The following is a 15,598-nucleotide window of genomic DNA, read 5'->3' as shown; positions in this document are numbered from 1 at the left end:
TCTACAGAAAGAAGAAATCACAAGCATTTAATCTGGAGTGAGAGAATGTGAGTATACTAGATTTAATAAAAAAGAGAACGATCATTATCCATGTGTTTGTGGAGTTTTAAATTAAATGGTTTAAAGTTAAGTTTTTTCAAATATAGATGACTTAAGAATTGCTGCAATGTTCTGAGGATTTGTCTGCTTGCAATCATTAACCTGCTCATAGAGGAGATTAGGACACTCACAACAGACAGTCCCAAAAGAATTAATACTCCTTTGCAAATTGACCACTCATTCAAGCATGAATTACTTTTAGCAAAGGTTGCACTGCTACCTCCCATTTTAGAGAAAATGGAAGCTGAATACTTAGGGGTATGAGTCCCAAATAATTCAATTACATGTACCTATGTTTTCCCTCAGCCCTAAGAAAGGGAGGAGTTAGGTTCTGCCTTAAAGTCAATCCTGACAAATCCCATTGACTTCCCTCAGCTTGTATAAAGCATCAAGCAGGCTGGAGTTTGGTCCAAGCAAGACCTGTGCCCAGCAGCTCATACAGCTTGAAAACCAAATGTTCAAAACCAGAGGCCCAAGTTTCATGGGCAAAAATGTATCTGCAACTGCGTTTTGACTATTGTGTGAACGATTATAGAAGTCACGTGCGAACAGCTAGGTGTTTCAATGGCACTTGCATGCACGAACACCCACTCTGCCCCTACAACAGTGATAACTGCCAGTGCAACCAGAGACACAACTGTTCACACATTTTTCCGTACAAGCGCTGGGGGTCCCCTACGGGAAGTTTGGGTTTTGAGATATACGCAGGTTCGTTGTAAGTAACAGAAGTTGCAGCGCCGTTTAACGAAGTTGCACTGGGCGGTGGGAGCAGAGGGGCCTGGCAGAAGGGGTGAGGTGTCAGGACCCACTGGGAGAAGAGGAAACGCACTGGGTGAGCGTTAATGGGTAAGACTTAAGAGCGACGCACAATGGAGCGTGTGAAAGGCGCAGCCAGCCATTCTGCTCAGGTACGTTCAAGGCCAGCAGCTGAAACAACCCAGCCCGGGGCCGGACACGTCCGGATCGCCTCCGTGCTCTGCGGCCCTGAAAACGCTATTAGCCGGCAAATCGGCCGCAGAGGCGGGGCCCTGGGGCTGCCCCACTCCCCGCGCATCCTCCCCCCACCAGCCCCCGCCCGCTCGGCTCTGGTTCGGTTCTAAGCGCGGGGGCGAAGAACCGCCGTGTCCCGGACTCCAGGAGACGGAGCCTGGCAGGGGAGGGGGCGGGGCTCGGTCCCCCGAGTAGCGGGGGCTCGGTCTATGCGGTCACTTCCGGTGTTGGTGGGTTGCTAGGTAACGTGTATGGCCGCGCGGGCCAGCGGAGGCTCAGTTTCCACCCCTCCGGTCAATGCAGCTGCGACGGCAGGAGCGGAGCGGCTGCTGCGCAGCGCCTAGGGCGAGCTTCTCTCGGACGGGCCCGCGACAGGCAGCCACGGGAGGTGGGACCCGTCCGTGCAGGGCCCGGCTCGTGGGGTAGGGGGTCGCCGTCCGGGCCCGGGGCTGGGGTTCAGTGGGTCAGAGCTCGTGTGCGCCCTGCAGCGCAGACCTGCCCGGGGCGGGGGGAATCCGCCGCACGCCGGCGCCTCCTGCAGCGCCCCGGGCCAGCCCGAGCGGAGCCGGCCAGATGCGTTCCCTTTAGGGGCGGGCAGAGCCTTGCTTCAATCGCGCTGTCTGATCCGTTGTTTAAACCCGCAGGAGAGATTTGAGTTCACTGGAGCCCAGTGCTGAGGGCGTGAAAACACGAAGAACCTGCATAAGAGTCATTTCTCCAGCCTTTTCCCCCACCATGTCTGATGAAGATATTGGCACCACTTTAGCCTATACCAAGAGCCCCAAGGTCTCCAGGAGAACCACTTTTCAGGTAAACTATTTTACCCCACGTTGTCCGATTAAAAAATCGGTCATCTCTAGGCTAGCTAAACTGGCAAACCCTCCTAGTGCAGGTACAGCTTATCCTAGTAAAAACGTGTTCTTGCCAGGATAATCTGTACCCGTTTGGCAAGTGAAATAAAAGCGCTTTTTTATGCAGGTACATGTACAGTGGAGTTTTCGCCAGTTTAGAAATGTCACCAAAATCACACCCCTAAACGACATTGCTATACTGGCTAAAGTTTCTATTGTAAACCTGGCCTTTGTGTTACTAAGGTTAGCGACGAAAACAACTCTGCTGTCAATATACGAGAAAAGCAAAAACTTTCCTATCTTAAAAGTAGAATTGACATTCTCATTTAGTTTCGGTGTGCTTCTTTAGAAAAATCATACTGAGGTTTTCTTGATCTCCTAAATGTACACAATAATTGTCCTAGTTTAAAGTAAAACATCTAGTTTAAACCAATAAAAGCAAGGAACTTTGGACTACAAATCCTGGGTGGGTAACTTTTGCATGCAGCCAGTTTGTTACAGTAGCTTTGGTGTTGGTCATGAAAAGATTTTAGTATATGCTTAACTTCTAAGTCAATGGGATTTGTTATATGCTTGAAGATAAGCACATGCATAAATCTTTGCATGATCAGGGTTTAAGTTTTGAAGGTTGCAGGTGATGTTTATAGAAGATGTCTCCTGTCTAGTAATAAACTACACAGGAGGTGACTGAGGAAAAGAAAAACTTTGTCTTGAAGATTTTTGTGGTGCTTCTAAGATATCCTGTTAGGTATATTATTAATTAATTAATTTAATTAATTCATAGTTCCTCACTTACCCATTGTCAGATCCTTTATTTTTGGTGGTAGATTCTATAGGACCTGAAAAGATCTGTGTGGCCTCTTTGTGAAAGCACATTAACGAAGATTATATGCACTTTACTGGAGGGTCTCTCTGCTTCCAGGTTGCTAGTGGCTGGTAATTTTTGAACAAGAAAACACTCCCTACTATTGACTAGCTTAGGAGGGGAGCTGTCTAATATGCTTGCTTTTGTGGATCCCATTCTTAAATGCTTATCTCTCCCCATTCATTGTATAGGGAGCCTAGATACCTAACTCAGGCTTTGTGGTTTTCAGTGCTCTCCAAGGCACCTAAAAGTAAGGCCTTGTGACAGCAGTGTAGCTCCTAAGTCCCTTTGGATCTGGGCTGAAGTGGCATACCCAATGTCACACAGCAGGCGCTATCGGAAACAGGCCATGTCTTCTGACTCCCAGTCAAGCAATTTATTAACTAGGCAAATATTTTCCAAAGAGTGGGCAAGCCCACCGGGAAGAGGGAGCACAAAGTTGTAAGGGGTTGGGGGTTTTACTCAAAAGATATATAAACTAAGATACATAGACTTTTAGCAGTATGTGGCAAGGATGGAGAGGGGGGTCCAATTGGTGTTGTTTTCCTGAAAGGTGCATCAGCTTTCAAAATTTTGGGAAACACTATACTACACCAGTTTGCTCACCCACTCCCTCTCGCCCCCAAAGATTCATATCTGTTACTGTCCCAAAACACTTTTTGGTAGTGAGAAGAATGAGAGTTGAACTTGAAGTAATGGATCTTAACTTTTATTCAAAAGGAATCTATTAAAATATTTCAGGATGAGCTACAAGAAGCAATTTCTGCTCGTGCAGCAAGACAGCAAACTGCTGAATACTCAGATGACTTTGACAGTGATGAGGATGGTATGTTAAATAGCAGCAGTTTTGTTTGTGTTCTCCCCCTCCCATCTTTCGCTGATAGATCACTAAAGATCCTTTGGAGCCAAATGGTTTAATGTACTAAGATTCCACATTACAACTATTCCTAAATTATGTACCCTGTCCTGCTCAATAAAGTTAGGACCAGAATTCCTATTGACATCAGTAGGTGCAAGATTGGGCCATTGTTTTTCCTCAGTCCAGGGTCTATATAATTTTAAAGGATTTTTTACTTTTTTTATGCAGCCGAAGCCCTAATGAATCAGTTCCCTCCCTATCTCTTTAAAGGAAGTTTGGCCTTTTAAATGTCATAAATTACATTATATTACATTGTAATTTTAAGACACTTCATCCATGTGATACCTGGTTTTACTCACCATATCTGCCAGATCTTTTATATTACACTGATGTGCAAAGGCCCAGACATTTCTTTAAATACAGACTACACAGCAAGTCCCTTCCTTCCTGAATTTGACACGTTACATGTCTGAATGCATCCGATGAAGTGACTTGTAGCTCACGAAAGCTTATGCTGAAATAAATTTATTAGTCTCTAAGGTGCCACAAGTATTCCTTTTCTTTTTGCGAATACAGACTTACAGGGCTCCTGCTCTGAAATCTTTGATACTTCTGTGTTCTTTAGTGGGCCTTTTTTTTTTTTTTTTTTTACCTGAAACAACTCCGAGCAATTAGTAATAACAGGGACAAGGGTTTATAAAACAGCTTTCTTAATCAAAACTATACTTTGGGGCAGGGCCTGCCTTAGGGAAAATGGCACTCTGGGCAAACTTGTATTTTGGTACTCCTGGCCCCCGTGGGCATGGTGACCTCCCATTGCCCTGGCCCCTGCGAGTGCCCCCCATTGACACGGGCCCCCTGGGTCCCTAGGCTCCCCACCACCCTCTACACCTCTAACCCCTGCACTGTGCCCCATATGCACCCTTAACCCCTGCACTGTGCACCCTTTGCCGCTAACCGTTGCACTCCTTTCCTGTGCCCCTAAGCTCTGCACTCCCCTCCTAGACCCATGTGGAGAAACTGAGCTGGATGCGTGGAGCAGCTGGCATTGATGCTTGCTCCCCCAAATGCTGCTCCTCTGTGTACTCCTAAAGGTTTGTGAGGTGGGGAGCAAGGAGCGATGTCAGGGCTCCGTGCATCCAGCTCACTTTCCCCACCTGGGCTGAGTAAGGAGAGGGCAGGAGAACAGCAGCTCCTGATGCTTCCTTCACAGCACAGCCCAGGTGGGGAAAAAGAAAAGGTGTACTTGTGGCACCTTAAAGACTAACCAATTTATTTGAGCATGAGCTTTCGTGAGCTACAGCTCACTTCATCGGATGCATAAAGTGGAAAATACAGTGAGGATGTTTTTATACGCATAGACCATGAAAAAATGGGTGTTTATCACTACAAAAGGTTTTCTCTCCCCCCACCCCACACTCCTGCTGGTAATAGCTTATCTAAAGTGATCACTCTCCTTACAATGTGTATGATAATCAAGATGGGCCATTTCCAGCACAAATCCAGGGTTTAACAAGAACGTCTGAGGAACAGTAGTAGGTGACAGGACAGGCCTAACAAAGAAAATAACAGAACGCCATTAGCCATCACCTTCAGCCCCCAACTAAAACCCCTTCAACGCATAATCAAGGATCTACAACCTATCCTGAAGGATGACCCATCACTCTCACAAATCTTGGGAGACAGGCCAGTCCTTGCCCACAGACAGCCCCCCACCCTGAAGCAAATACTCACCAGCAACCACATACCACACAACAGAACCACTAACCCAGGAACCTATCCTTGCAGCAAAGCCTGTTGCCAGATGTGCCCACATATCTATTCAGGGGACACCATCACAGGGCCTAATAACATCAGCCACACTATCAGAGGCTCGTTCACCTGCACATCTACCAATGTGATATATGCCATCATGTGCCAGCAATGCCCCTCTGCCATGTACATTGGTCAGACTGGACAGTCTCTACGTAAAAGAATAAATGGACACAAATCAGATGTCAAGAATTATAACATTCATAAACCAGTCGGAGAACACTTCAATCTCTCTGGTCACTCGATTTCTGATCTCAAAGTGACTATCCTTCAACAAAAAAACTTTGAAAACAGACTCCAACGAGAGACTGCTGAATTGGAATTAATTTGCAAATTGGATACAATTAACTTAGGCTTGAATAGAGACTGGGAGTGGTTGAGTCATTATAAAAAGTAACCTATTTCCCCTTATTTATTTCCCCCTCTCCCTCCCCCCCCCCCCCCCCCCCCCCGTTTCCTCAGATGTTCTTGTTAAACCCTGGATTTGTGCTGGAAATGGCCCACCTTGATTATCATACACATTGTAAGGAGAGTGATCACTTTAGATAAGCTATTACCAGCAGGAGAGTGGGGTGGGGGGAGAGAAAACCTTTTGTAGTGATAAACACCCATTTTTTCACAGTCTGTGTGTATAAAAACATCCTCACTGTATTTTCCACTTTATGCATCCGATGAAGTGAGCTGTAGCTCATGAAAGCTTATGCTCAAATAAATTGGTTAATCTCTAAGGTGCCACAAGTACTCTTTTTTTTCTTTTTGCGAATACAGACTAACACGGCTGTTACTCTGAAACAGGTGGCGAAAGTGACCTGTATGCACGGACCGCTTGGTATTGCTCCTCGCTCCCCCCATCACAGCCCCTTAGGGGGACGCAGAGGAACATTGAGAGGGAAAGCAGTATCTGTGCATCACCGCTCCCTCTTCCCCCCACCAGCTTCCTATGCCAGGAGGAAGCAGGGAAAAATCAGGGTGCGTCCCCCCCACCGCCATGCCACGCTCTCCTGCCAGCCAGGAGCGGTTTCTGACTTTATGCCAGCAGTGCACAGTTCTGCGCTGCTGTGTGGTGCCCCCCTGGACCATGGCACGTCTTAGCGGTTGCTGAGGTGGTCCACCCCTAAGACCGCCCCTGCTTCGGGGTGTTGTATAGAACAGGGCAAGGACCGTGTCTTATTTGTGAAGTTTATAATGTAAATTTCTATTGGACACAACCAGTGAGTGTAACAATAGAAGGGCATGAGGTATCACAAAGCTTCCATTAATAAGATCCTAAGGTTGCTCATTTTATAGTATGTGTCCATCTTTATGATTCTGCTTGAAATATGTTGTGTTTTTTTTAACTTCTCCACGACTACAAGAAGTGAGTTAAGTGGGTTTTTAGAAGGAACTTGAATCTGGTGATTGGTAGGAATTAACTAATGAAGACTGGGAGAGCATTCTATGCATAGGGTTTAGAATTGAAAAAGGCAGGAGAACAGGGAGTGGGAAAAGGAAGCAAAGTAAATTAAGATTAGTGGAATTGGGGGCAACATAATAAAAGTTAAGATCAGAGATATTGGCCAGAGCAGAGCTGTACAAAGAATTTTCTTATGGTATAAAATATGAGATTGCTGTATTCCTTTTATATATGAAATACAAATCTAATATAGAAGTAGATGAAAATACATTGTTTTGGGGTATTCTAGAAGAACTTCCTGAAAATAATTCAGCTGTTGAAAACACAAATAAGAAATCAGTTGCCTTTGATATTACCCTCTCAGATGATGAGACTACTCAGAAAAAGGCCCTTTTCAAAAGTGAAATGGCTGATGACTTGTCTTCACTATTAGATGAAGAGAAACATCAACAGATGACAATTTTGAATAGCCAAAACTTGACTGGTGACAGAGAAGATGAAACAGAATGGTCATTCATTGAAAAATCAACTTGTCATGGTAATGAAGGTGACCACTGTAATGAATCACATATGGCTGTACTGCAGAATGAAAGGAAAGAAATTACTCAACATGAATTTGAAAACAAACCAGTACCAAAGCTAAGGGAGCACAGAATCAAGAATATATCATCAGGTAAAAAGAAGGCACTTCAATATTGTTGTTGCTATTTGTATATTCATATTGTAATATTTTAAAATTAATCCAATGTTGGAAATGAAAATGTTAGAATTATTTTTAGACTTCAGTATAGGGTGTGGTTTCAATATCTTTAATATCAAAGAGGATCACAGTTTTTAACTAATTTTTAAGTGCTCCTTTTAATATTCTGCAACTGGCTGCCACAAGTAACTAGATAAACAAACAAATTATAGGCAAATTAGAGGATTGCTGAAATCACATGATAGACTATGTGAGAAAGAGGGAATAGAGAGTAGTATATGGTAATCTACGCTCTGGGACTTTACACTGTAGCAGTGTCCACAAGGGACATTACTGCGTGGCAAGCTTGTGCACTGTTTATTCAGACCTTTGTTTGCCATGCAGTAACTTGCCACTTAGCAATGATATTTTATCTTGAGATAAATCCATGGCCCATTTACTATTAATGATGGGAAAACACAAACTGCAATGAGTGGTGCATAATGAACAATAGCAAACACTTTGTAATTCCCCACTTCCATACACATGGTGGCAGTAAAGCTTCAGGTACTTTAATTTGAAAATCTTACTTTGGACAGACAAAAGTTCAGACGTCCTTTATCAAAAAACAGGTTTCAGAGTAACAGCCGTGTTAGTCTGTATTCGCAAAAAGAAAAGGAGTACTTGTGTCACCTTAGAGACTAACCAATTTATTTGAGCATAAGCTTTCGTGAGCTACAGCTCACTTCATCAGATGCATACTGTGGAAAGTACAGAAGATCTTTTTATACACACAAACCATGAAAAAATGGGTGTTTACCACTACAGAAGGTTTTCTCTCCCCCACCCCACTCTCCTGCTGGTAATAGCTTATCTAAAGTGATCACTCTCCTTACAATGTGTATGATAATCAAGGTGGGCCATTTCCAGCACAATGGCCCAACTTGATTATCATACACATTGTAAGGAGAGTGATCGCTTTAGATAAGCTGTTACCAGCAGGAGAGTAGGGTGGGGGAGAGAAAACCTTCTGTAGTGGTAAACACCCATTTTTTCATGGTTTGTGTGTATAAAAAGATCTTCTGTACTTTCCACAGTATGCATCTGATGAAGTGAGCTGTAGCTCACGAAAGCTTATGCTCAGATAAATTGGTTAGTCTCTAAGGTGCCACAAGTACTCCTTTTCTTTTTATCAAAAAAGCAAGTACACAGACACCTGCTTCTCTTCTCCAACAGGCAACTAATTTTAAATTATCTCAAGTTTAGAAAATTTGATCTAATCTCTGGTCAGTGACTTCCTTTAATGAAGGATAAGCCTGGCCTCTTTTGATATTCTAATGGCTTATTGATGAGCCCTGTGCACTGGGATGAATTTCACTCTTGTTTGCACTTTATGAAATGATATTTTAGAAAATGGCACTAAGCACACACATTGTACTGTTACTTCCTAATGCTCATACACCAATACTTCCATGGCTAGCTTTGGAAGTTCATTTTGGATGTGGGTTAGCATGCAGAGGAGCACACCAAGCAACACATTTCACTGTTCCCTCTCTTCTGAATAAATCTAGTCCTTGTGAAAGATGTCAGGCAGGATAGCTGTACTGCCACTGGCTGCCTGGGGACAGCTGTGGATTGGGGAAAATGAGTTTTTGCTTGAAAAGGGGCACTAATTTAGCACTGCTCTGAAGGCTCTGCAACTTGTCTGGGAAAATGTTGAATGTACTGGCTGTTCCTAGGTTCCTCCACCCCATTCCTGACAGCACACTTTATTTCTTTGTGACTGCTGAGCCCTTAACTTTTTATAAAAGGGACAGAGATTTATGCATACAAGGGGGCAAATATCCCAGTAGTCACCTGGTCTCTTCCTCCACCCTTCTCACTGCATTTATTTTTTCCCCACAAATTTGGTTTGTTCTGCCCTGCGCAGAGGGAAGCACATGGATTTATGTAATGAGTTCAGTGGGCCTATTAAAAAAAAATAGAGTAGGATCACAATGGAAAGTCTTCCCACTGCAGTGCTACATTAGACACATTCTGTTTTTCCTGCCTTTACAGTCTATTAGGTTTGTCTTCCTGGCCTCAGATAAACACCCAAGTGTAATACTCAAAGTGTATATCTAAATATATAGAATATAAAGAATTTGATCTGTACTATACAGAGAACAAAGTAAATTGAAAGATGAACTTCTGACCTGTGTCTTTACATTACATTCAGAGCTTCAAAACTTTGGTTAAAATTTCTGAAGATACAATTTTTATCTCTCTCTCTCTCATATACTTGGCTGCATTTGTTCTGGTTTGATTGTTTTCATCTTCATTGTAGTAAGAGCCTCAGGACACTTCATTTTTTTAAATAATATATCATGGTCATTGACCTGCTGTGACTGCTGCTTATTTACAGAAGAAAGGGATTCATCCGAAAATGTTAGTCGATCCTAAATTGATAAAATAATATTCCAAACTGAATAAAGTATCTTTAGTGGATGATGATGAAATAATAATATTTATTGTCAGCTGAGAATGTCAGCATTTCTGCACTGGATGATCGTTATAAACCATCACCTCAACCAAGAAATGTGTTAAGAAAGACCAGCCATGTAGAAGACAAAGAAGTTGCCAGGGCAGAAGATAAGACTGCTTCTTCTAGTTACAGATTACCTTCATTTTCTGCACCATCCTCCCTAACTAGGCTGAGTGACAAAATAACAACATCCGAGAAAAGGGCACTTGCTGAAAGCCCTAGTCCCGAGGTAAGAGCATTACTGTAGTATTTATTATATATGTGCACAGTTATCTATTTTTTTCCCTTCTATATATGTTTTGCCTATTCTACACTGGAATAACATCATCCAAACACTTTTTATTCATCTGTGATTGTGATACCATTTTTCATAACACAAAAAAAGAGGGATTGGAGGGTGAAAGAGGTACATTTAATCAGGTTTTCAAAGAGCATTGCTACTTGGATTGAAAAAGTGGAGCTTCTATAGGAAATAGTCTCCTATATCTGCAGCTTTGAGCGTTCTGTTGCCTTGCTATATCTCTTTATTGATATACAAGGAAGTAGTTCTCAACTATAGGTCATTAACTCTGGGAGATACGTAGTATTGGCAGAATTTGATCTTTATTTTTTATAATTTCAATGGATAGTATCAGTGTTTATTTTAAAGCATTTTCCCTATTTTTTATTGATTTAGTTTTTCATAGATGTGCAAAATTATGGGTTTTAAGCATTTTTTTGTATTTAGCTATTTAAATTTTCACTGTTGAAGGAAATTATGGATGGAGTCAGGATGGTGGTGGGTCAAACAGTAATTATTTGACAGTAGACATTAAGGTTCAGAAAGTTAAAGCTTTATAACCATTAAAACATAAATTGTAAACATCATATATCTAAATGTACAAAACAAATAACAAGCAGTATTTTTTTTACATATCTGTACATTTTTATTATTATTGACAGAAATATTTTTAGTGAATTTGTGTGCACAGTGAAATTGACATTTATCAGTAAAAATCTAATCCATCCAAGCCTAGAAGTATGTTATAAAAAAGTTCTATTCCTTTGCATACACATTTTCTTCATCAATGTAACATGACAAATAAGTTGTATGTAAAGATTTCTTTATGCTGTGAACAGAGACCTAAAGATGACTGGATTTGTTTTGTTTTCTCAAAAGTGGTGGATGATGGTGTGTAAAGAAGGTCATGGGGGACTGGATCCTCCCTCCATAAGATAGAAAAATGCTCTAGGCAGTACACCTAGTTAGTATGTCAAAATGCAGAACCTTTCTACAAAGGAAGGGTAGTTGCCTATGTTGAGTCTCAAACTGACTAGCATATATGCTACTTATCAGCAGTATATAATAGTTCAGAAGAGCAGCGGCAGATTGAACCCTACTCCTTGTTGCTGTGTCCTGCCATGGGGAAAGTGCCTAACTGTGTGCCTGCAGGATTCTTATAGCAGAAGGTACAGCTGACAGCATCTTAGCTCTTCTTTGGCCATGTCTGCTGCCCCACATTTGGCACTAAGGGGGTGTGACTAGCAATGCGCCCCAAAGTCCTGAGCTGTATCTCCCCTGTGTGGATGCTGCAGGTGCGAACTAAAAGGTTCCTAGTTTGCGTTAACATCACTTCTTTTCACACCCCTATAATCCAAACTGTGGGGCAGTATAGACCAGCCATCTGCTTCATTACTAAGGGTAGGATTTGACCTTAATCTGTGGTGAGTTTACACCGTTTTTAAAATCTGTTTATCTTTACATCTCCTTTAATTTAAACCGTAGCCATATTTTTCGTAAGGAACTCTAAATAAATATTGCATAGAAAACTATGGTTTAGAAGCAAGTTAACTGATTTTGATTTGGTGTGAATTGTTCATGTTGTTGCTTATGCTGTCACTTTCTGCTTTAAGGGTCCATGGCTAACAAGCTCTTCACCACCATTCCCTATTCATTTTCATTCAGCTGATGAAATGTCTGGAGACTCGGATTTGTTAATGTGTGGAGAAGGCTCTCCTTCAAAAGGTAGAAATCAATATACTTCATATAGAACCATTATACTTGAATATGTGCAACCAGTGAAATAATAGAATTGCTTTGTAAAAGCAACTTTTAAGGGTCTGATGCTAGTGTCCATGATGTCAATGTAGTCTGTTTCCATTGATAGAGGTGGATCCAACCACTAAGTTTACTTTAGAAATCTGAGACTAGCTACAATATGCATCAGCTGTGTATTATTGGTGTCAATTTGTTGCAGAGGAGTAATCAATAAGGTTACATCTATGCTATACACCACTTTTGGTGGCCTATAATATGCATACCCATGTAGCCCCCCTAATATAAATAGTAGTGTAGCCAGTGGGGCATGACGTAGGTGAGTAAATACATACCTAAAGGATGTGGGTAGGTATGTGAAAACAACCTACACTTTTTCTACTTGCCCAAGCCAAGCCTTCCTATCTACACTGCTATTTTTAGCAGCGTAGTGTCCTGCTGCCTTCCGACTTTGGAGCCTTTCCCCTCCAAGGAAAGCATCCCCCAGTGGGGGGAAGGTTCTGGCAGCGGGGAGGCATCAGGGTTTACCAGCTGACTCCCTCTTGCCAGAGCCTTTCACTGACCTGTGTAGCTACATACCTCAGTGTGGATACAGCCTACTTTTCCCCAGGGTGTGTAGCTACATGTACGCTTCACACTGCTGAAAGTGCTGGTGTGTAGTATTGACCCAACCTAAGGTAGCTTCTGGAAGTTTACTATACTTACATTAACAAATTGAAATCATAACTGATGTTGTTTTCAGGTTCTTTGTTAGAAACAGTTCTGAATAGCGTCACAAAGCATGATACATAAGAACCAGATAAACATTCTTTTTAGGGAGACAGGCTAAAGTTTGAGAAATGCAGAAACATCCTTTGCTCATATTCTGTGTACTTAACGCTGTCTAAACATCTTTGAGACTTGCTTAAACCACTGCTCCTGAATTTCCCTCTCCATTCCAACCTAGTCACTTTCTTCAATTAATAATCTCCATCTGCCTGCCTCTCCCTTATCTTCCTTCATCCCTTCTAGGCACAGATCAACTGAGTAGACAAACTGTTGGTCACCATTTTATGTATAATGGGAGGATGGTCTTGTGGAAATTACAATGCCTGCGTTCTGTTCCTGGCTGTGTGAACTTGCTCAAGTTACTTATCCTCTCTATATTCTGTTTAACTATTGCTTAAATGGGGATGATAAATATTACTTTGTTTCTGCATTGTACAAGAGACAAACATACTGAGAATCCATGCCCCAAAGAGTTTACGATATTTAAGACTGACACAGATAGATAAGAAGCACAGGCAGACTCATAGAAGAAATTAATAGTGTTTAAATGGGGCCCCGCTGTGCTATGTGCTATAGAATATATATATAAAAGGTAGCAGGCCTTGCCCTGAATAGTTTACAATGTAGACAAGATAGACAAAGGGTGGGAAAAAGTGTGTAACATATAAACAGAGGGATGACTGGAAAGTGTCATGTAATATCTATATTTAATTTGTACTCTTGGGTTGAAGAATACATTTGATGTGGGTTAATGCTTGTGGGCATTATGGATGAAGCAAGTCTTTTGGACAGCTTTGAACACGTAGAGGATAGTGATCCCTGTTGTACTTGATTGGAGAGGTTTTCCATGCATGGAAGGAAGAGATGAGGTAGTGAAGATGAGGACATCTATGGAGCAAAGGAAGAAGGACAAATACGATAGACAAACAATACTGAGATGTAGTCTGGGGTAGATTTGTTCATTGAAAGAGAAAATGAGAAAATGTAAACTTGATACTGTAGTCTGTAGATGGGGGAACAAGTGGAATGGTTCTAAGAGGGAGTACTATAGTCTGATCTGGCAAGGAAGATATCACAATTATAATGGTTGTCTTATAGCATTTTTCAACTGGAGATCTCAAAGTACTATGGGAGGATAGTACTATAATCTCTATCTTCCAAACTGAGGCACAGAAATAAAGTGATTTGTCCAAAGTCACACAGTAAATCAGTGGCATAGCTAGCAATAGAACCCAGGTTTCCCAACTTGCAGTCCAGTGCCTTGTCCACTAACTCCATAGGACAATGGCAAGTGTCGCAGTTTGTTTAATTTTTGTAAAGTCCTCTAATACCTGTATTTGGAAAGTGATATGCAAATAAAATATGCAAACTTTACTTATCCACAGGAGACAGAAACTTGTTTATATGGTAATGCAGAAATTGTGCACAATTAGAGTTCTCATTAGTATGCTGGACTTTCCAGTGACTTAGCTTTCACACCTTCAAATTAGAACGTGTCCAAATGTCACCCTATAGAAGCCTTATAGGATACAGAGTTCTCCAATTCTTTGTCTTTAGATTACACTCTCCAAATTGTAGGCCCAGCCCACCTTCCATAGCTGCAGTGATCTCCTAGCTAATTCCCTGCCACTTCCTCCTTTCAGAATTCCACCAAAAATGTGCACAGGAATGCAACTAGAGAGTTACTATGGCTCCTCTTGATTTTTGTCTTTCTGTTTTACAGGTATAGAATAGAAATCCTATATTTATCACAGTGTAAATTACATTAGGAATACCGGTTTTTAAAGCCTTTTTAAAATGAGTGATAATTACTAACTATTCCAGTTAGGCATACATTTTTGCTTCTTAGCAAAATTTTTTTCTTTCAAAGGGGAAAATGTTTGAGAGTCAGAAATAGCATACAAAGTGTTTTCTGCCATTGTTTTGCAAAAACCTCCGTAATACTTTAGTGAACGCCAGAGTAGCTCTTGATGTGATCCAAATGTTTCTTGCTGTTACTTCATATGTTAGAAACTTGTCTGGATATGATCAGGTGACTAATAGTTTACAGTTTTGCTGATCTGTTTTATCTCAAAACTGCTGCTACTTGCCTTAAAATAAAAAATACATTTATTGCAGCAGTAATATTAACTTGTAATATGATTTTTATGTATACTTTTGTAAGTCATTAAAGTATACAGAAGATAATGTCTTGTATCAAGCTTAATAAGCTTTTTCATACATGAATATTCTAGGTACGGTATAGAAATATCTGAATTAATGAACCACACTTTTTCTTAAAAATTACATCTCTTGATGTCTCATCTCCCGAATTGGTTTTTTGACTTGCTTTAGGGCAGGATCAAACAGAAGATGATGACAGCAGGGATTTGAAACTGGAGAATAATGGCAGAAAATCCCCATCTGTGATAGAACTAATGATGACTACAGTGTATGAGAAAACTAAGAAACTACAGAAATCAACTGATGACAAGCTTGAAGAAAATTTGCAAACATTGGAAGAGAAATTCATTGCTGATGGCATAAAGGAAATGTTACTGAATGATAAATCTGAAGACATGGCGGAAGTGAGCACTTCAGAGGACTCAGACAAGGTATCTTTTAAACATATAATTTATATCATAATTTATAATAACGTCTTGGAAGCTTCAATGAAAAGTTATCATACGAAACTTGTTGGTTCCATCCTGTATACGTACAGATATTATTTTATAATAGAATCA

The 15,598-nt window shown here is 41.3% G+C and overlaps 1 protein-coding gene across 3 annotated transcripts in view; it reads left to right on the top strand.

Annotated features, from left to right (window-relative positions):
• The first annotated feature begins 917 nt into the window (after positions 1-917).
• MAP9 (microtubule associated protein 9) overlaps positions 918-15,598 on the top strand; it is a 30,892-nt gene continuing 16,211 nt past the window's right edge. For 2 of the 3 annotated variants that reach the window (XM_084625683.1, XM_084625682.1), the window contains exons 1-7: positions 1,348-1,511; positions 1,734-1,899; positions 3,547-3,631; positions 7,303-7,542; positions 10,066-10,301; positions 11,966-12,077; positions 15,210-15,469. In XM_084625683.1, the coding sequence (XP_084481809.1) occupies positions 1,387-1,511; positions 1,734-1,899; positions 3,547-3,631; positions 7,303-7,542; positions 10,066-10,301; positions 11,966-12,077; positions 15,210-15,469 (1,224 nt within the window). In that variant the 5' untranslated portion in view covers positions 1,348-1,386. Of the gene's footprint in view, positions 1,008-1,347; positions 1,512-1,733; positions 1,900-3,546; positions 3,632-7,302; positions 7,543-10,065; positions 10,302-11,965; positions 12,078-15,209; positions 15,470-15,598 lie in introns of those variants that run through there. The other variant, XM_084625684.1, reaches the window with a different exon arrangement.

The sequence above is a fragment of the Lepidochelys olivacea genome, assembly GCF_965140295.1.
Source record: "Lepidochelys olivacea isolate rLepOli2 genome assembly, chromosome: 4".
Lineage (NCBI taxonomy): Eukaryota > Metazoa > Chordata > Testudines > Cheloniidae > Lepidochelys > Lepidochelys olivacea.
This window is presented reverse-complemented; position numbering and strand designations above follow the sequence as displayed.